We start from the raw sequence: 21,409 nt of genomic DNA, 5'->3' as shown, positions 1-21,409 counted from the left end.
TATAGGTCATCAATTAGGACTAAAACAGCCGATATAGGAGGCAAGATGGCTTTTTTAAAATACCAACAGATTTTAGGGGTTTTCTGGGCTTTCTGTCATTTTACACCTCCTTTAATCCATGCTTTCAATAATTATTCCCTGTCATTCCACTTTATAGCACATTAACCTAGGAACTAATCAGTGTTTATTTTTTGTATGAGTTGGGTTGTTACTGACTTTTGGCTATAAGCTCATTAAAAATATTTCTACTGAGAAAAGGGTTGATGAGCACGATTTTATTTTCCAGGATGTAAATGATCTACATTATACAGATGAAGAAAATAATCTTAAAATCTACACAGTGAGTTCATTCGCAGCAGATTAAATCTACCTAAATTGTGCTGCAAGTCTCCCGTTCATTTATTAAGCAGTAATTGGATGTGATTCTCATCCAGGAACACAGCATTTTCAGATTCCTCCAAGGCATGGAAGGTGATGATGAAGACGCTTGAAAGAACCGTTAATCCATCTTGTAATTGCACCGAGCAGATTGTAGGGTTGGATATGTCTGTTGGTGGAAAAGCAGCAGAGAAACATTTGTCACCAGATGTAAACAATAGCTGGTACAATAGATGTTTATTTATGTGTAGTAAAAGCTTTTGAATGCGTTTTTGTTTGGGGGGGTCGATGATGCATGCGTGAGAATCTGATTAAGCAAAGTAAAACTGAATGAGGGTTTTCCGTATATGTATTTGTATATGTCCCTGTGTAGGTGTGTGTGTGTGTGTGTGTGTGTGTGTGTGTGTGTGTGTGTGTGTGTGTGTGTGTGTGTGTGTGTGTGTGTGTGTGTGTGTGTGTAAGTGGGTGTCCCCTTTTCTTGCTATTCCCAGACAATTTGTAAGGCCGGCTGTTGAAGACAGGCCAAAGCCCGTGGAACAGCTGGAGCCCCTCTATGATTGATAAACGCAGCAACGAGAACTTCATCTCCCCGAGAATGAAGACAAAGGCCCCACAATGCACCGCCAGTGTGTTACGCCTTTTTGTCGTTAAGTGTGGACCGCGGGCCTGCCCTGGTCCTCAGCTGGGGGAGTGGGGGCGCCAAGAGGGAGGTCAGGACCCAATCTAATTACCATTTTATGACAAAATGGTTCCTTTGTTGAGGTTATATAATTGATTTACCTTTCAGGGAGAGATCATTATGAAGTAGCTTGGAGAGGGGAGGGATTAAAAGGGTTCAAGAGGGTTTTAGCTTCAGCTGTACATGTGCTCGAAGCCACAAAGGAGGCATAGTGATACAGCATGACTACAAAGACAAATGTATTTTGAATCTTTATGAGGACAATTTCACAAGTACATATAATGATTTTGTATTTGAAAAAATAATCAAGAAAAAAAAAATTATTTGGTGCAAGAAAATCATTGACCCCATGAGCATTGTTCTGCTATGATCTTCAAACATGATAATGACAGTCACATCACTAATAATTACAATTTAATAACAATATATTGCAATGTCGTTTTAAGTTTGGCAGACTCCAGTCATGTCTTTTCCTGGAGATGTGTTCAAATGGCTTCTATCTCAGTCTTTTAAACATTTGCTTAATTTGTGACCTATACAGAATAAGGTCAAAGAGCCAAACAGTACCAAGCCATGTCAAATTTGCTAAGGGCTAAGGATTGTTACATTTGCCTATGATAATATTTTGCAAGTGAGTTTGCAATTGCAAATCTATGTTCAGTGTTGTGAGGAGTCAGATAAAGAATACATGGTTTTCAGTTGTTTTTGGAAATAAAAATCTAAAATGTGTGGCATGCATTTACATTGCAAAAGCTCCGGCTTCCCAGTGCCAGCAGAGGAAAAGCCTCCCCACAACATGATGGTACCACTACCTTTTTTTGCTGTCAGAATGGTGTGTGTTAGTTTTTTGGAGCATAAAGTATTTTGCGTGAAAGCCCAAAGTTTACATTTTTTACTCATCTGATGCACCTTCTCTGTGCCCCCTACATGGCTTCCTTTCATAAATGGCTTTCTTCTTCCAACTCATCCAAAAAGGACATATTTGTGGAATGAAGAGCTAATAGTTGTCTTGTCAACAGATTACACACAAATTAACAATATTTACTGAAAGGGTGATTTCTGAAGGCAGTAGATTGCATTAGATCTTATTTAGGAATGTGAGAGTAAAGGATTAAAGGAGGGGTATATACAGGTCCTTCTCAAAATATTAGCATATTGTGATAAAGTTCATTATTTTCCATAATGTCATAATGAAAATGTAACATTCATATATTTTAGATTCATTGCACACTAACTGAAATATTTCAGGTCTTTTATTGTCTTAATACGAATGATTTTGGCATACAGCTCATGAAAACCCAAAATTCCTATCTCACAAAATTAGCATATTTCATTCGACCAATAAAAGAAAAGTGTTTTTAATACAAAAAACGTGAACCTTCAAATAATCATGTACAGTTATGCACTCAATACTTGGTTGGGAATCCTTTGGCAGAAATGACTGCTTCAATGCGGCGTGGCATGGAGGCAATCAGCCTGTGGCACTGCTGAGGTCTTATGGAGGCCCAGGATGCTTCGATAGCGGCCTTTAGTTCATCCAGAGTGTTGGGTCTTGAGTCTCTCAACGTTCTCTTCACAATATCCCACAGATTCTCTATGGGGTTCAGGTCAGGAGAGTTGGCAGGCCAATTGAGCACAGTGAGTGATACCATGGTCAGTAAACCATTTACCAGTGGTTTTGGCACTGTGAGCAGGTGCCAGGTCGTGCTGAAAAATGAAATCTTCATCTCCATAAAGCTTTTCAGCAGATGGAAGCATGAAGTGCTTCAAAATCTCCTGATAGCTAGCTGCATTGACCCTGCCATTGATAAAACACAGTGGACCAACACCAGCAGCTGACACGGCACCCCAGACCATCACTGACTGTGGGTACTTGACACTGGACTTCTGGCATTCTGGCATTTCCTTCTCCCCAGTCTTCTTCCAGACTCTGGCACCTTGATTTCCGAATGACATGCAGAATTTGCTTTCATCCGAAAAAAGTACTTTGGACCACTGAGCAACAGTCCAGTGCTGCTTCTCTGTAGCCCAGGTCAGGCGCTTCTGCCGCTGTTTCTGGTTCAAAAGTGGCTTGACCTGGGGAATGCGGCACCTGTAGCCCATTTCCTGCACACGCCTGTGCACGGTGGCTCTGGATGTTTCTACTCCAGACTCAGTCCACTGCTTCCGCTGGTCCCCCAAGGTCTGGAATCGGCCCTTCTCCACAATCTTCCTCAGGGTCCGGTCACCTCTTCTCGTTGTGCAGCGTTTTCTGCCACACTTTTTCCTTCCCACAGACGTCCCACTGAGGTGCCTTGATACAGCACTCTGGGAACAGCCTATTCGTTCAGAAATTTCTTTCTGTTTCTTACCCTCTTGCTTGAGGGTGTCAATAGTGGCTTTCTGGACAGCAGTCAGGTCGGCAGTCTTACCCATGATTGGGGTTTTGAGTGATGAACCAGGCTGGGAGTTTTAAAGGCCTCAGGAATCTTTTGCAGGTGTTTAGAGTTAACTCGTTGATTCAGACGATTAGGTTCATAGCTCGTTTAGAGACCCTTTTAATGATATGCTAATTTTGTGAGATAGGAATTTTGGGTTTTCATGAGCTGTATGCCAAAATCATCCGTATTAAGACAATAAAAGACCTGAAATATTTCAGTTAGTGTGCAATGAATCTAAAATATATGAATGTTAAATTTTCATCATGACTTTATGGAAAATAATGAACTTTATCACAATATGCTAATATTTTGAGAAGGACCTGTATATATATATATATATATATATATATATATATATATATATATGTTGCTTTAAAGCACCCTAACACATTATCATGCTGCATTAACAGTGTAGCCCCAACCCCCTGTTGCAGGCATTTCTTTCAGAGAGAAAGAAATTATGTGTTTTGCCTACATTCTTGGTTTGACCAAAAGAGCACTGTAGCCTGCATACATCCATCCTTGACTTATTTACTGGCTGTGCCAGCTGAAACTTTGCGCTAATTGAAAAGTTTTCAGTCACTATTGAAATATATGGTTCTGGCTCCACATTGCAAGAAAAAAGATTTTTGCTTTTTAATTCCAGACTCAATTTCAGACTATCATGACACCACAGCAAGTGCATTTTAGGCCCGTGCTTGTCCACTTTTAAGCTGCCAGTGCACACAAAGATGTTCCAAAACCATTTACCCTTGTTTTTGTTGGTGTGGAGAGTGAGGAGAAGAAAAGCTGTGCCCCTTGGATCCCCTGGGAATGTGGAAGCCCGATCCATATTCAGATTATTTTCAGTGAAGTTCAGAAAGTGATATCAATCTCACTTTAAGGCTCTGCGCCGTCATTTGTTTGCAAGAGATGCGGCGCACTGCTCAGATGACTGTGCCAATTCTTCAAATCCCACTTACAGTAAGGAACTCACACGAACATGCACACTGTGCACTGAAGAACATCTGCCACTTCTCCAAGTCCTGGGGATCGGCATAGCAGGAGTCTGCAGCTGAAGCTGTCAGTATCTGAGGGCTAAGAGCAAAAATGATTGTTTGACCTTAACAACAGAAGAGTTTATTGGCTAAGATTTTCTTTTTCTGTGACATTTACAAAAGTGAAAGGGAAGATGGAGAAAGAGCTTTTATGTATTAGATACAGGGAGGGAGGCGAAGGTCAATTTATCGAAAACTCAACTCTCAGTTGTGCATAGCTAATTTAAATCCACATTTTTTGAGTCTGAGAGTTATTAAAGCAAGGAAGATATATGTCCCAAGAACATACTGTAAATAAATATTCAAAGAAATAATCTATAATACTACACATTAACCAAAAAGGCATCTCTAGGCGATGATGCATTTGCAGTGACAAGTTAGCATTTAAGGATCATTGCATCTTAAACTGTGAGCAAGAAGGGGGCAGATTTCCATTAAACATGATATTCAAAAATAACAACATCGAAAAGAAGGAATTTCAGCATTTCATAATAACCACCTAAAATAATGTAGGTGTACAAAAGTTGTTTTTGATTAGCCTTAAGTCCTAATTGTAGTATATTTAAACATTTAATATCTTACAATTATATCATTTTTTTTATTCATTCATTTTTCTGTATTGCTTTTTATTTTTCTTAATATTAGTTATTATTTTTCTTAATATAAAAAAAAATTTTCTTAATATTGATAATAAGACATATTGTTTGGTGCTTTAAATGACTTCCTTATCAAACAAGTAAATCCAAACAAACTTGTTTGTATAAATGCATTGGGTGCGTGCTTTTAGAGTTCTGGGTTTACAACAAATATTGAAATGTAAGAGATAAACTTGAAGGAAGCACATGTTAGATGTTCATAGAGGAACAAAGCTATCATTGACCTAAATTAACGCCCTACTGCACATGTTGAATCTTTGGGGAGACAAGTGCTAACAAACAAAAAACCTGATTCATTGAAGATCATGTTGGTTTTACCTAAACCTGCACAATTTGAGGAAAATTTGTAACTGTGATGTTATTGTTGAATATTATGATAAAAATATTGGTTGCAATAGGCCCTAATTTTTCTCACTTGTCTTTTTCTCTTCTATATCATAATGTCCCGACTACTCTACATAGGTTTTAGCATCCCCATCACTAAAACCCTTCTCAAGTGGGGTCCTAAAGGACAGCTAAAGTCCTTCTAACCGGGTAAATATATTCTAGGCATGTAGAGTATAAATTCATGGCACATGAATATAGCCTTAAAATACTGCGTCCAAAAAACCCTTTGTGATAGTTAAATTGCACACACTGATTTTGTGATGTTAATGATGATTCGATATAAAGTGTAGTTTTAGTTTTACCATGTTTCTATTTGACTAAGGTTTGTATGTGTACTTTAAGCTTTAATTTGATTCATTCTGTTTGTTTTGGTCTCTCTTCCTAAGACACCATCATGCCAGGTGCCCAGCCTGGCTGTGTTGTGGTTTTAACAAGGCAATGGGCCGTGCAGGCCCCACACAGGGATTCTGAGCAGAGGCTTTGCCCTCACATGCATTCAGTTGGGCCCACTTTACCAACACTATTGATTGCAGGTGATGTTCTGGACTCTGTCCAGCTGACCTCAAAGGGGAGTTAGATACATCATTGTCCACAGAGGAACCTGTGGGACCTTACAGAAACAGCACATGTGCTAAGCAGTCCCACTCTGTCCAGCCAGTGCACCTATCAGTGCTGTGGAAATGCATTATGGCCACTTAACACAATTCTCTTATTCTAAACAAAGGATGATGTGCAGAAAAAAAACAAGTTTCAGCTGTTGTGCTGCTAGAGTAATCACCCATGCATCACATATTTCTAAACCACTTCACCTTTTCCTTTTGCCTGCTAATTACAAATCTGTATGCACAATCCTGTCAACATTTTGCCTAATTTGTGTTCTGCACCTCTTTGTTTCTTACACACCTCATAGCAATTGATGGATATCCAATGAGACGCAGAGTCCCAGCCAAAGGGAGCAGCTCTGCAGCTTGTGACATATCACTGTGACTGGGGGGAAGTACGCCTTAAATTAATTAACATCGGACCTCTTGTAGCTGTTCACTTCTGTAAACAAACATTTTAATATGCGGTGATTAATTAAATCTGCCAAGCTCCTCTGCTCCTCCCATAGATCTTCCTTCACTGTTACTTTTGCCATCTTGTTAAAGAGTTTATTATGCTGCATGTTGTGTGGGATTCTCAGCTTTGTCCAGCACCATTGCTTCTGATTACAATTTTAAAAATGGTTGTCTGGAACCTGATGGGTGATATGATCGTTCCACTTCACTATTTAAGTCCAGGATTATCAGTTTAGATAGTTAGAAGCTACAGCTTCTTGCAAAAAAATGTATAACCCTAGAAATGTTTACAACGTTTTCACATTACAACCACAAACACAAGCAGATTTGTTTCTTCCAATCTTGGAAGAAGGCTGCAAAAGACTTGAGAATTATGTGAAGTTTCACCTTCCAGCAAGACAACAAAACTACACATCTCGAGCTAAAATTGAATGGTTTAAATCAAAGCATATTCAGTGTTACAGCAGCCCAGTCAGAGTCCAGACCATAATTCAATTCATAATCTGTGACAAGATTTGAAAGACAATGTTCATAGGCACTCGCCATCCAGTCTGACTGAGCTTGAGCCAGTTTGCAAAGAATAATAGGCAAAATTTTCTATCTCTAGATGTGCAAAGCTGGTTAGAGACATAACCCAAAAGACTTCCAGCTGTATTTGCAGCAAGAGTTGATTCTACAAAGTACTGACTGAGGGGGCTCAATACAGAAGGACCCCACAATTTTGTATTAATAAAAAATGTCGGTTAGTCTATCACATAAACTCCCAATAAAACACTGCTGTAACGTGGCAAAATGTGAAGAAGTTCAAAGGTATGAATACTACTGCAAGGCATTTTATATGGCTCAGATGTGACTGAAGTACTAATCTGTATCATCCTTACCCTCTTTAATAGCTTCTGGGTTCTGGCTGTGAGAAAAATAAAAGATCCCAAACCCTTTTTGGCTTCTATGACCAAGTACAATAAAAAAAAACAGCCAGATTTTGAGGTTTTTGGCATTTCAGTATACCATAGTGTCTAGCAAACAGGGACCAACCTATTTTCATTATTTAACCAGATGTTTCCATTAATTAAAATTAAAACTTTTCTTTTTCCAATTTTTTAAAATACTTTCAAACCATAATAAATGTATATGTTTTTTCTAAAAGATAAACAAGAGAAAGAGTAGTAGAAGTTAATTGAGCTGATTCTGTGAGCCAGCCAACACAATCCTGACAAATATTTATGGATTAAGATTTATTTTTAAGTCAAGATAAATAAATTCAGGCACTTAATAAATCCCTCAATTTGTCTACAGTGGATAGTTTTGCATTTATCACATCTGAAAAAAATGAATAAATGAATGAAAACACTGCGTGAGTTTATGGAAATCCACATCAGCGGGGAATGGATGCAGACTCAAGGGGCATCACTGCACAGGTAAGCTGCTTTTGGAGGGTTCATGTAAATCCTAAAGTCCAAAAAGTCAATTACTGGGGCATCTCAAGCGTGTGTTACTGAAAGACTCTGATGTTTTATTGAAGAGAGGCTTTAATTCATCGGGCTTCTCGGTTCCCTTTCATGCAGCTTGGAGAGGGAGAGCGTGGTACCTCCTTCAGATGGCCAGTGTCATATATCACACACACATATTCACACACAAACACACAAACACACACACACACACAAAGAGAAAGAAAGAGCGACCGATGGAGAAACACACACTAATGCCCAAAAACAACTCTCAGGTGGTCTGCTTCACTCCACTGACCAGACCATTACTCCTTGCACACACACACACAAACACACACACACACACACACACACACACAAACACACGCACACACACTCAAACTTCTCCCATTCTAGACCACACAGACTAAACAAAAAAAATCATACCACCTATTTTAAATTATTGGCATTTACCTAAAGACCAAGCTCATTTTTGGCACTCTGGAAAGCATTCATACTTGGTGTGCCTAATTCTCATTGGAATATTCATAAACAAACGCAGACCGATGCAGAGCGAGCGCTCAGCCTGGCTCTAATGTCTCCACAGCTGGAATTAAGGCTCGTGGTGGCATCGCCCAAAGTAAGGCGGGCAGACAGCTTATTTTTCCACCGTGATTAGACAAAATGTGCAGCTCATACACAAATGGAAATGGGATGTGCATGAGTGTCCCCCCTCTTCTTATTCTCTCTCTCCCATCTGTCAAGACAATAGATTTGAATCTTTAATCCATGAGCAGCCATTGAATACTGGGGAATCACAAATTACAGATGTTTTTTTCTACACTTCCTCTTTTTCTCCTCCTCCTCCCTTTTTCTTCTGGTGCTCCTGCCCCTTTGTCTGTCTATCTGTCTGTTTGCCAGTTCAGGCCCTTCAGCTATTCTCGCTATCAGGATGTTAACACACAAAGGTGTTGCCACAATCAACTAAACACCGAGCAGAGACAGCGACAGAGAGAGAGAGGTAGAAAGAAAGAGACTCACACATTTTAAACACTCATTCTGTGCCATCATGGTGCCATATGACACTGTCATCATTTGGTAATTAAACCCTTGCTGGCTTTAAATATGAAAAGCTGGCAAGAGTTGATGATGATGATACTGGCTGTCGCTCAGCCCAGATTTGAAACAAACCATCCAGACACCAGGCAGGAAGCATATTGTTCCATTGTTTTCATAGTTTAGCCCATCCATTTCCCGTTAGATGAGGAGAAACAAATTGTTTTGGCATTTTTATATGTACTATATTAGAATACAGAGGTGAGATTTGACAGTGGCAATATGGCTCTCTGCCCAGAGCGCCATGGGCTGGGGAGTGCCACAGGGCAAAAACAAACCAAAAAAAATGCAAATAAAAAAATTCTTCAGAAATGCTCTTACTTGCATATAAATGCATTTTTTATTGCTTATTTGCTTGTCCAATTACAAAGTACAAAGTACATGTCATAGGTGCTTCCTCCCATGGCCCAAACATATGACTGTTAGGTTAATTTGTCTCTTTATATTGCCCTGAGAATATGTATGAATTGTTGTGTGTCTCTGAGTTGCCATTTGATAAACTGGTGACCTGTCCAGGGTGAACCCCACATCTCCCCCAATGACCTCTGGAGCGATCCACCAGCTCCCCCGCTACCCTGCACGGACAAGCACGTATAGACATTGGATGGATGGATGAATTAAAAGTTGTTTCATTTGTTGGTTTTTGTTTTTCATAGAACTCCTAAGAGGAGTAGATGAGTGTTTGGTTGAGTCTGGAGGTTGGCAGAAGGAAGGGCTCGACTAGGGCGCCAGTCATTCAAGAACCAGCGCAGTTGGAATAATAGCTGTGATAAAGATTTTTTGTTTTAGTTTGCCTGAAAAGGAGCAGAAATTAATGTATCTCTCAATGGTGTGCATAAAAAAGAGCACATCCTGGTGAACAGAATCACAGTGGCCTCAGAGTGAGGACAGGAAAGTTGTGCCAGTGAGAAATGGAGGAGAGAGCAGGGTGAGAGGTAGGAGGTGTGTTTAATGTTCAGCTCATGGGCAAGTAGGACACCATTAAAAAAAATAAAAACAGGGGAGGGGAGAGCTGGGCTGGAGTTTTAAGGACAAAGAGGGAATCTGCAGGTGAGAAGACAGGAAGATACCTCATCTCCACCCCTCGCACAAACGATGCTTTCCTCCCCACCTAGGTGGCCCTCTCAGACAGAGTAGACACTGTTGACCAGTCTAATGGACTGCACCATAAAGATATCTTCACCCAGTAAACAACTTCACTCCTCTCCTTTAGTTTCCAATCTCTTTCTCCACTCTTAACCTGTAAATGTGGCATGTGTGGCTAACTGGCTAACTGGATCTGAACAAAATGACTGAATTGTATTGGAATTATTTCTACTTACTTGATTTAACTTTGGACCAGTTTGGATTTTATATATCTGGAAATTAATTTGGCCTGTTTGTTTTGTAAAATGCTTATAAGTAATATTGTTGCAATCTTGTGGTATATATAAAAGATATACTGAACTGAATTAAATAATCTCTATTCCAATGAGGTAAGCTCAGTGCTCATTGGTGGAACATATTTGTTTTAGAGTTTAAATAAATAAACATGACCCTAGAAATACAAGATAACTGTTGACCCTATAAATCTGGGCACATATGCAGGTACTGATTATAATGCTGAGTCTGAAATACACATTACAAAACAGTAAACATAAAAAAACTCTTCATTGTTTTTAGATCACACTATGAAACAAATAATTTATTCTCCCATAATAATTTCCATTTTGATGATTTTTTTTTTATTCGTATTTTTTGTGTGAAAGAACATCTTTTCTGTGGCTTTAAATCCCTGAAACTAATTTAGCTGTGCAGCATGCCATGGCGTTATAATGTTTTCAAAAGCTGACAGAAAAGTGTCTCTCTTGTCTAAATGACATTTTAAGTAAGGAACAGATCACTTCCATCTGAGTATAAAGCGCTCCACAATATCCATTACAGGTCCTTGGTCCAGTGGCAGCCTTATAGCTATGTCTGAACTTCAAGCACTGTAAAGAGTCTTATAACACAAAATGTTTGTTAAATAGCCGATAGAAAAGCTATAATCTTTTAATGTTGGTTTTTATGGCTTCCCCACGCTCTGCTGTTCTTGTGGATATTGTAATATTGCATTTTTACTGGTTATTCATCTGTTAATGTTCCACTTACTAAGTTTTATACTCTCCCCTTATACATTTTTTAGTATCCCCGGACACTGTTAAACACACAAAGAAAGTTTCTGCAGCAGATGAAAAAGACCAGTACTTACTGATATCTGATTAAAATTAACGAACTGATAATTGTATGCTACCACACTCTGTGTATGTGCATGAGAGTTAAATTACTAAAAACAACCACAAAAAATAGTGAATTCAATAAGTAGGGCTATGATCATAACATGATAATAAAGAAGGATACACACAAATGTATTTTCTGCGTGCTGAGTTAAACAGTGAGGGTGCAGCTGTATGCAAACTAAAGTGTTATTTTTTACTCGTTATAGGCGTTTTACAGTTTCTTTTAAGTCAGATTTCTATTTTTTTACTCGTTCCTTTATCAGTTTGTAGCTCATTGGAGCAGAGTTGCTTCCCCTTTTTGTTGTCGCCTAAACCGTTTAGTTTTGGATGATCGGTCAAAGATTCTGACAACCAGCGGGGAGAAGCGCGCAATCCCGGCCGGGGAGGGAGCGAGGGAGGCCGGGCAGATCTACTGGGCTGCGTCGGGGGGAGACGCACCATTAGACAAGGGAAAGCCATGCCTCACAGCGCGGGTCGATCAGGTAAGGATCTCTGCCTCTCTGCCTCACACTAATGTCTGCATTTGTTTTCAGGTATCAGACCCCCTGCCTATAAATGTGTTTGCAAATTTAATTCAAACTTTTTTTATTTGATATTTTAGTAGCATTATTATAATTGATTACCTAATTTGATTTCAGATTTTTCCTAACAATACCTAAGGTAAGTGATGTTATTATTATTATTATTATTATGTGCCTTTTCCGAAAATATTTGTTTGTGACTTTAATTGAAAGCATCGATCACTATCTAATTCATCTCTCAATTTTGAGGTTTAAGCTGGGGAAGATCAATGGGAAAACAGTTGTAATGATCTAATTAATTATGGTAAAATAAAAGCAAGTACAAAATCAATCTGGGGTGGTGTCGACAATGGAGTCAAATTGATATCCATCTGCTCCCGTTATAGAGCGTATGAATAGGCAATCTGAGGACGCAGCTGATATCCCGCAGTGTGGCAGAGCCTACCCATATGGCTCCGGGTGTGTCAGGAGACTCCAAATCATTGTGGGATGCTGCGAGGGGCTCCTGATATGATGCTGATGTTTTAACTAATGTGTGTGTGTGTGGGGGGGGGGGGGGGGGGGGGGGGGGGGGGGGATGTCTATTGTGTAATACTTTGATTTTTTTCTTGACATTTAAGGGCTCCAAGTTTTCCAAGTTTGATCGTTTTCCTTGAATTCATCGTTGGATATTTGCAGATAAACTCAAATAGCGTTATGCAAAAAAATCTGCCTAACTTTATTTACATACAAAGCATATAAATGGGGATTTCAGATATGCTTACTTTTAAATGTGTAACAATCCAACAAATTAAAATAAGTTTGTATTACAAATGCAGCCTGTTCACGCCAAATTGCATACATGTCGGAACTTAAATAATTATTAAACTATTATAAATCATAGAAAAACTACTTTAGACTAGCTAGAGGGTATGAGTTCAGATCACAATTAGAAAACAAGAGCCTTATCGATCGTGACTTTACGCGTGCGTCACAGGCCAAGTGTTTTACAAACGGAAGTAAAAGATTTGTTTGCTCCTCTATAGAAATTCATCACCCTCCCCTTCTTCTACCTCTTTAAGCTTCCATTTTTTCTAATCAGTAATTTCATTATTTTCTACATCATCTCCAATTAATATCTTATTTCCCAATATTTAAGTCATTAGTAATTTTGGAAATCGGTGTTGCTCTTTAAAGTGTCTGAAACACTTTAAAGCTACTGTTCCGGATATCTTTATGGCACAAAAATCGAAAAGGCTGATCTCAGGCCTCCTCAGTGGCCCGGATTTTTTTTCTTCCTTTAAGAAGTGGGGGCTACAGTCAGGTCTAACAGCTTCTTAATCATCGCGCCGTTTGTTTTGCTGTAGCGCCGTGACACGGGAACGTCATTGTAGCAGTGCAGAGAGGTATATGGGGGCCAAATAAGGGTGTTGTGGGCGAAATAGCAGCAGCTTTCGGGCAAACGTGCAGTGATGTGTGAAATTACAGCCGATGGTGCTACATATTGTACCAGAAGCTCCTTTCCACCCCCTTTCAAAAGGGAAAAAAATGCAGAAACAACAAGAGAAATCGTCCTCAAACTTGTCCAGAGGGTTACGGTGGGCGCAATGAGCCGCCATTAGTCCATTAAGGCTCTAAATAACAACTAAAGATTGTTCTGGTGATGGTTTTACTCCAGCGTCTTTGGATGTTGCTCCATAAATATCAGATTGAGGAAAATTGCTTGGGAAATGGAAAAAAATAATTTGTTGCATACACTATAAAAAGGAACTTTGGAGCCCATTAAATATAAACAATTAAAATTACTTTAATTTGAGTCAAGCATATGTAATGTTTACTTTCTAACAACATTGGCTACTTTATTTTGAGAACAACTTCTACCTTAACATTTTAAATAGACTCTTAGTTTATTCATGATGTGCAGCATCCAGCAGAGAGCAGTAAAGCTATTTTTTATTTAGCCGTGATCATGTATGAATACATTAACTTAATAAAAGTTAAGAACAATCATAAAACTTGCAGTGAAAATGGTCATCCAGAAGGTTTTAAAACGGGTGACTTAATGGTGCCTAATCTTAAGGTGGCAAACCAAAACTAAAACGTATCCTTTATTTATTTAAGTGTTGTTATGCTGTTTTTATACAATAGTGTTGGCTAGTCAAACTTAGCACATGTTGAAAAATAAAAACAGGTATAACTATACATTAATTTATCAATTAAAGTAAATATATAAATGAAAAAAATTTGCAACTTGTTTATTTTCATTGTCATCTGTCTTAAATTCATATTCATAGAAAACATGGGACTCATATAAGAGTTGCACATTCAAATGAAAGTACAAAACATCTGCACAATCAACAGTTTATAATAACCGGATATTAACATGTATTTAATTTATCAAATAAATGTATCTAATTTAATTTATTTGGCATTGTTCTTCAATAAGGCAACTAACCAGTTGGCAGCGACTATCTCTGGGTAATGAAGCTTAGCATACTAGCAAGTTTAATTTTAGCATTAGCACTGTCCCTAAGCTACTTAAGGTATAAAATATCACTGAAATAGTGATAAACTTTAAATTGATAATGACAAACTGGCATGTAAACATTTTTCCAGAAAACTACAGCTAAGATATATGCTTCTTTTTCACTGTAAAGAACCTTACCTTGCTAGCATGTAAGACTTTAGTGTTAGCTCTGTCGCTAAGCTAGTTAAAGTTGAATGTAAAATTCAGTTCTTCTCAACCACAAGTCTTATGGCAGTATTTAACTTAGAACAAGTTGATATATTTACAATTAAAACAACCTGTAACCATGTCAATTTTACTATAGTATGTTAGGCGCTGCACACAACGGTTGACTGAATCTTGTATTAAACTGTAATCAAAGTGTATAGATGTGTTTCCAAAAAGTAGCTAATAATGTTAGAATTTGACCATTATTGGGCATTACATTTATAAATGAATATGCATAGCTAAAAACTGAAATATTTTAATAACTAATACTCAACTCCCTCCAAAATCAATTTTTTTAGTGTAGTAAACTGAGCTTCTTAACACTAAAGAGGTGGAACATCTTGGCTGCAGTTGTCAGGGAAACGAGTTACATAGCACCTTATTAGATCAGATTAAATTGTTTATTACTATTTCAGTAAGTATTGCCAATGGGTTAGTCATAAACCAATTCTTTTTTCCCTTGTAGGACAAACTAGATAAACAAAACTTGATTAAATATTAGCCAAAACTTAATTTAGTTTTTAAAGTACATTTAAAGAAATAAAGGAATGAATTTAAGAGCCTTTTAGCTGGTAATGGTAGCTACATCATTTCTACTTAGGAATATTGAAAATAATCTAAACAAATAAAATGTTTGCAAATTGTTCTGTCAGTTTTATTGGTTGAATTCTAACAGTTGTGTATGTATGTTAGTGTATGTACATGCAAAGGTTAATAACAATCTCATACATCTTATTCCAAGCACTACGTTCTTAAATTTATGAGCACTTTAAGTGTTTTCTCTTCATTTCCCATTGACTTCCGGATGAGATTAGGAGCACATAATTCACTGTAGTCTCAGCATCAACCTTTGACCCAACCGGCTTCAGTAGGTCCTGCCCGTACAACAGCATGCATGCATGCTTCAGCACAGCAGGCTGTCTATCCTACTGTATGAGCGCCATCTACAGAGCAGAACCAGGCACAGGCAACTGGCAGATGATGATGAGGGTGATGATGACGACGGCCTACTGACTGACTCTCTCTCACCTTTTCCTCTGAGCACATTCAGTCAAACACTCTCACAACAGAAGCAGCTTACAGTCTGCAAATACTTTCTTTTTACGTGGTGGAGTTTTTGTTTTATATCATTTACGTAAACAATGTAGGCAATAAATCCACAATGCATGCATATAAAACATGCAATAGTTATGTGGTATAATTAAAACATCCTACGTCAGAAGTCCTACAAGTAAGAATCCCTTTTGGTAAGCCTTCATGTAAATATCTGACAGAACATATCCTGATAGCGCTTTACCTCTCCTCTACCCCCGTGCCTTTAATTTCCTTGATTCTTCACCCCAAAGTCTCATCATTTCCCATTCCGTACCCTCCCCTTCCTGGCTGTCGGATGCAGGGACCTCCTCATTTGAGCTGCAGGTTTTTTTACGTGGGCGAATCACAAAGTGTTGGAATCTATTGCCTTTGTCTGACAAGTCATCCATCTCTATGCAAGGGGATCTGTGGGATGGAGGTAGGCTAGGAGGAGAGGAGGGGGTGTGAGTTGGGGTGGTGGGAGGTGTGTGTGTGTGGAAGGGGGGGGGGGGGGGTGTCTGTGGGACTGCGGCTTTTAGAAACAGACACAGGAGGAGAGGGGCTTCATTCTAAGCCCAAAGCTTCGCTCAGGCACAGCCCCGTTCCGGAGGTTGAGGGTGGACGCACTGCTCTGTCTCTGCCGTGTCCATGCTGTTATTGTCATCTCCTCCCCTTATCTGACTGAAGCGCAGAGCCCCGCCGGTCCAGTACGCTGTCAGAGGAGAGGGGGATTTTCTCTTTTTTTTTTTTTTTCCTTTCTTCATTCTTCTGAGTGGAGCCTGAGAGCTTTATATCGGCTTGTTTTGTTTACCTCACGATGTCCTCCAAACACGCACAGTGACACGACTTTAACACCAAATGTTGCTGCAGCCGGTGCGCTCTGCACACGCGTGGGTCATGCGCTGCACCTGACAGGCTCTCTTCCAGACTTTTTTAAAGGAAAACTTAACAAGAAGAAGTTGAAACACCCGCGGACCCCTTCCAACGCGGACTGTTTTTACACCAAAACAAATCTCTATTTCTTTTTTTTTTATCCGTTTAAAGCTGCACCACAAAGGCGAAACGGCGACCTCAGTAGATTACCTTTCTTTCCTTTGCTATCCCATGGATATTCACTGCAAAGCAGACCCCTTCTCGGCGATGCACCGTGAGTATGCTGAAGTAGTTTATAGAGCGAAACATCTCAGTGAAGTAGCTTTCATTCCGGCTCAGATTAGATTATCTGCGGCAGTTAGCCGATTTACACCAAAAAGACAGCTGAAACGATTGAAAAAGTGCATATCTTAAACAGATTAAACCTAGTTGTAAACTTTTTTTTTTAGAGTTTAAAAGTGGACAAATTAAACAAATTTAAAAGCAAAAATTTTACGTTTCTTCTTAGAAGTTTTTTAATGCATTTTTTCTCATAAAAATAAAATGTAAAATTTAGAGTTAGAAAACCGACATTCCAACTGCAGAAAATTTTGTGACTAGCAATTAAAAAAAAATAAAAAATGATTCAACTGAATTTTTTGGAACATACTGAATCATGGCATATTTGTTTTCATTTTATTCTGTTTTGTTTTGTTATTATTTTATTACTAACTAACTTGTTAAGCTTCCTTTGTGAATTGACGAATTATGAACACCTCGATTTAAATACAGAACTTTTTATTACCTGGGGCAATATCAGCCTCATTGTGAGCAAACGAGATCTCGCTGTGTGTAAATGCACTTAAACGTATCCCATTATTCATTATTCGTCTCACTTTAAGATGTCGGTGTGACAAAAATAAAACTGAGCAGTTGCGTGTATTGTTTTTTTTCTATCCTTTCTTTTTATTTTTTTCTTCCATATGATATGGGTAAAAGAAGACCGGACTGTGACTAAATTATTAATCTGTCCTCTTTCGCACAATCCGCGTTGGTAATATGAGTTACCAAAGCTTATTTTAATTATTTACAATAATTGTAGCGAGAAAATTAAACAGGTTGGGAACATGATACGTGCGACATGTGTTTAAGCTACACAGGGAGAGATGCCCATGGAAAACAACTTGCAAGAAGATAGGATGTTTTTTTATGAATATCTATATGATAAACATGAAAAGGTTTAATATTATCAGACCATGAGTAACATTATAACTATTATTATTATTACCTTGGTGATATGAATAAACATATGCATTTTTTTTTATTTAGCCTGAATGCTAGTAGTGACCTTTAACTCTTTAGACTGCATTAAACGGTCCTCCATATACAGCAGTGTGTGTCCTGGCTGCAGGTATGTAATGTTATGTCCCCCCTCGCGTTGCTGTTGTATCCCACGCAGGGCACGGCGGTGTGAACCAGCTCGGCGGGGTGTTTGTGAACGGCAGACCCCTCCCGGACGTGGTGCGGCAGCGGATCGTGGAGTTGGCCCATCAGGGCGTCCGGCCCTGCGACATCTCCCGACAGCTACGGGTCAGTCACGGCTGTGTCAGCAAAATCCTCGGCAGGTAAAAGAGAGGGGGGCCCTTCATCGAATGTGTGTGCGTGCGTGTGCCCAGCACCTTTTTTTTTTTTTTTTTTGAGTATATATATATATATGCACATCCCGCTCTGTCTCAGCTTTAGCCGCAGCTGATGGAGGCAGATCTTTTATTTCCTCCGTTTTAGTTCTCTTTTTGTTTTTCTCTAATTATTTGGCGGATTTTGCCACCTCGCATGGAAAAACGTCACAATAATGTCAAAAAAAATCTGGAGATTTTCTTAAAAGTAAAGAGTAAACTTTAATAATTACTAAAAAATAATATGAAAATGTCTTAGAAATGAAATCGTATCAAATACATTTTATTCAGATAATTTACATTCATAATTGGCAGGAAAACAACGCCTGCAAACATCTAAATCGGGTTTTTCTTAAGAGCACCAATAATTTTTGACATATATTTTTTTCAGCTATCAGAAGGCATTTCAGAGGTATTTCATTTCACACACACTGAATGTTTGTCACCAACATTTACCAATAGGCCACGGTGGCATTTGGTGCATGCTACTGATAGTGGTGAAAATTAGAAATTAAAAGTGTGCTCTTGAAGCATTTGTTCTGTCCTGTCTGCCCTGCTCATATTTTATTTTAATTACACTCCTTTTTTGCTCGCCTTCCAGCTGACACTCAGTTAGCCCCAAAACGCTCCCAAACCAATTCATAGATCCTTTTCGTGGGTAATTATTTGCAGTAAATGTGCATAACTGCGGAAGCTCGATGGAATAAGCGTTGTTAAAATGTTAAAAAGCCACCTTTCTTATTGATCATATAACATTTGAAGTTGAACGGATGCGGGGATCCATTCAGGAAGGCTCACTCTGTCCCCATGCAGGTACTACGAGACTGGCAGTATTAAACCCGGAGTCATCGGGGGCTCCAAACCAAAGGTCGCAACTCCAAAAGTGGTGGATAAAATCGCAGAGTACAAGCGCCAGAATCCCACCATGTTTGCGTGGGAGATAAGGGACCGACTACTGGCTGAGGGGGTCTGCGACAACGACACAGTTCCCAGTGTTTCATCCATCAACAGGTAGGTGCAAATTGTCGTTTCTTTTTACTTAATTTAAGAATTCGGTGCGCGCAAAAAATTACCCCTAGAACTGCTTAAATTCCTCTCCAGTCAAAGTTATTTTTCATTTGGGGTGCAAATTTTAGAATAAAACCTGATTAAAAAACTGAACATTGCCACGATTCTGGCTGCAGTTATCTGGCTGCCGAGTCTGTTCAGGGGTGGTCTCATATATGTGCAATTCAATCCGTCCCCAATGTGCGGCCCTCGACAACACGGAGGCAGCGTGGGGCCGCGAAGGATCACATCTGTCTCGATAAAAACCGATCGATACCTGCGTAACCAGATCCAGAGGCGGAGGGAAATATCCGACACAGGCGTTCGATACGCGGACCACACTGCCACAGAGGCGGCTGCAGCACCCTCACTGCCAGCCAATATCCATGTTGTACAACACAGTACTGTCAAATATAACAATAAATGATCATATTATTATTATTATTATTATTATTATGGGATGAGAAGAAAATAAATTTAAACCTACAATAACTTAAAATGTAGAAACGACGAACAATAAAATAATCCCGTTTGCAATATATCATATTTAGATAGTATCCACTTAGCGCATAAGGAGGGACAGGTTAGGAAAAAGTGCCTTTAGACATATAGATGCATGTTTAAAAAAAACCGCTGAATGGCTGCAGAATTAAAGGAAAAAGTCCCGTAGTGCATGCCAGTGATGAACTTTAGTTAGAAGGCACTGTTCCAGAGAGCTGATCCTGAGCATTACATTTTAATGAGCTGAAAAGAGTCTCATAACACATCCCGCTAACTTCGAGAACAAAGGATGTAAATAGTGAAAGAAAACAAAAAAGACCCTTAAAGATTATTTATCAGGTTCTCTAATTTTAACTGGTTATAGAAATAAGGAATCATATTTATTTGTTACTGTGTTGTCTTGTTTCATGTTACTGTTGGAAACATTAGTGTCTGTTATGAAAAAGAATGTGTCCATAGAAACCACATTGTTTTCTAGTTTGCATATTAATAATTAACACAATAGTTATAGCCCAGCAACTCTAGGATTTCACTCGGAGTTTTAGTCCTCTGATGTGTTGAGATATAAAGTGCTGCCTGATTTAACTTAATTCATCTTAATCAAAAATGGCACAGGTAAATAGCAAAGTTGCACTCATTCCAGCAAGACAAAATGGTAAAGTTGCAGAATGTGTTTCAGTGTTGTTGCAAGAAGATTGTAGAGGAGTAATAAAATGCATGCAGAGAAGGATACAGAAACGACTTCTGGTTGTCGGCTTTGCTTATAAGTTTCTGGCTTCTGCTCTGTTGACTAAAGAGCTTGGATTAAAATGCATTTTCTTCTATGAATTATTAAAGATTGCACAAAGACGGGGTTGCACTTTGTTTTGTAGTCCCATGCCCATTGGAGAAAAGGACCAATAAGAGGCTTTCCATCCACATTGGTCAGCATTTTAAAATTTCTTTTACTTGATGTATTTTTTTTACACAAGTGCCAAACACCAAAGTTGTTAACTCACCCACCCAGATTGCTTTTTCAATACGAACAGCATACAACTCGAAACAAAGTCCTTGAATTTACGAGACTCCCTCAAGTCATGAGGTTAGATAAGTGTTGTGATGAGATGTTGGAAATTCAAATAAAAATATTGATATGAGGTTTTCTGGAGGAGGCTACTTGCCTTTTGTTGCCCTGCCTGAAGGAGAAAGCAGTTAAGGACATAGTGAGATAGTGGGGAGAATGAAAAGAGTTGAAGTTTAACCCTTTAGCTAATGGATTCCTGGTCACTTTGTGCACATGTGGGTGTCAGTCACCTCATCTGCAGCCTGTAAAAGTCTGTTCTTGACACAGCCAGATGTAATTCCATGTGGGATTTATGTCGCTGTTTGTTAATCAATGATCTCATGTTCTCCTGTCAATCAAAAGATTACCATAGTCATGATTTAATGCGATCACGAAGAGCTAAAGCAGACCTTACAGTATAGCAGCATGATTTGGATAAAGCTTTTCTGCAGGTTTACACTGTAAATTCTCTCTTTATTCTTGTCAATTTAAATCACTCTTCTGCTTGCTTCTTTCATAAAGATTTTTTATTTCAAAGTGCAGCAAAGATTAAAACACACTGAGTGT

General features: G+C 38.8%; 1 protein-coding gene and 1 long non-coding RNA gene across 7 annotated transcripts in view; one reads left to right on the top strand and one right to left on the bottom strand.

Moving 5' to 3' along the window:
• Positions 1–278: 278 nt before the first annotated feature.
• Positions 279–20,879, bottom strand: LOC124858651. The gene is made up of 3 exons (XR_007035895.1): positions 20,799–20,879; positions 4,454–4,554; positions 279–547 (listed from the first exon to the last, which is right to left on the bottom strand). It is a non-coding gene; the product is annotated as an uncharacterized LOC124858651 (long non-coding RNA).
• pax2a (paired box 2a) overlaps positions 16,293–21,409 on the top strand; it is a 38,799-nt gene continuing 33,682 nt past the window's right edge. For 2 of the 6 annotated variants that reach the window (XM_047350745.1, XM_047350750.1), the window contains exons 1-4: positions 16,293–16,871; positions 18,024–18,201; positions 18,644–18,664; positions 19,066–19,263. In XM_047350745.1, the coding sequence (XP_047206701.1) occupies positions 16,829–16,871; positions 18,024–18,201; positions 18,644–18,664; positions 19,066–19,263 (440 nt within the window). In that variant the 5' untranslated portion in view covers positions 16,293–16,828. The remainder of the gene's footprint in view (positions 16,872–18,023; positions 18,202–18,643; positions 18,665–19,065; positions 19,264–21,409) is intronic. The other 4 variants (XM_047350749.1, XM_047350751.1, XM_047350746.1 and 1 more) reach the window with 3 other exon arrangements.

The sequence above is a fragment of the Girardinichthys multiradiatus genome, chromosome 22 (assembly GCF_021462225.1).
Source record: "Girardinichthys multiradiatus isolate DD_20200921_A chromosome 22, DD_fGirMul_XY1, whole genome shotgun sequence".
NCBI lineage: Eukaryota > Metazoa > Chordata > Actinopteri > Cyprinodontiformes > Goodeidae > Girardinichthys > Girardinichthys multiradiatus.
This window is presented reverse-complemented; position numbering and strand designations above follow the sequence as displayed.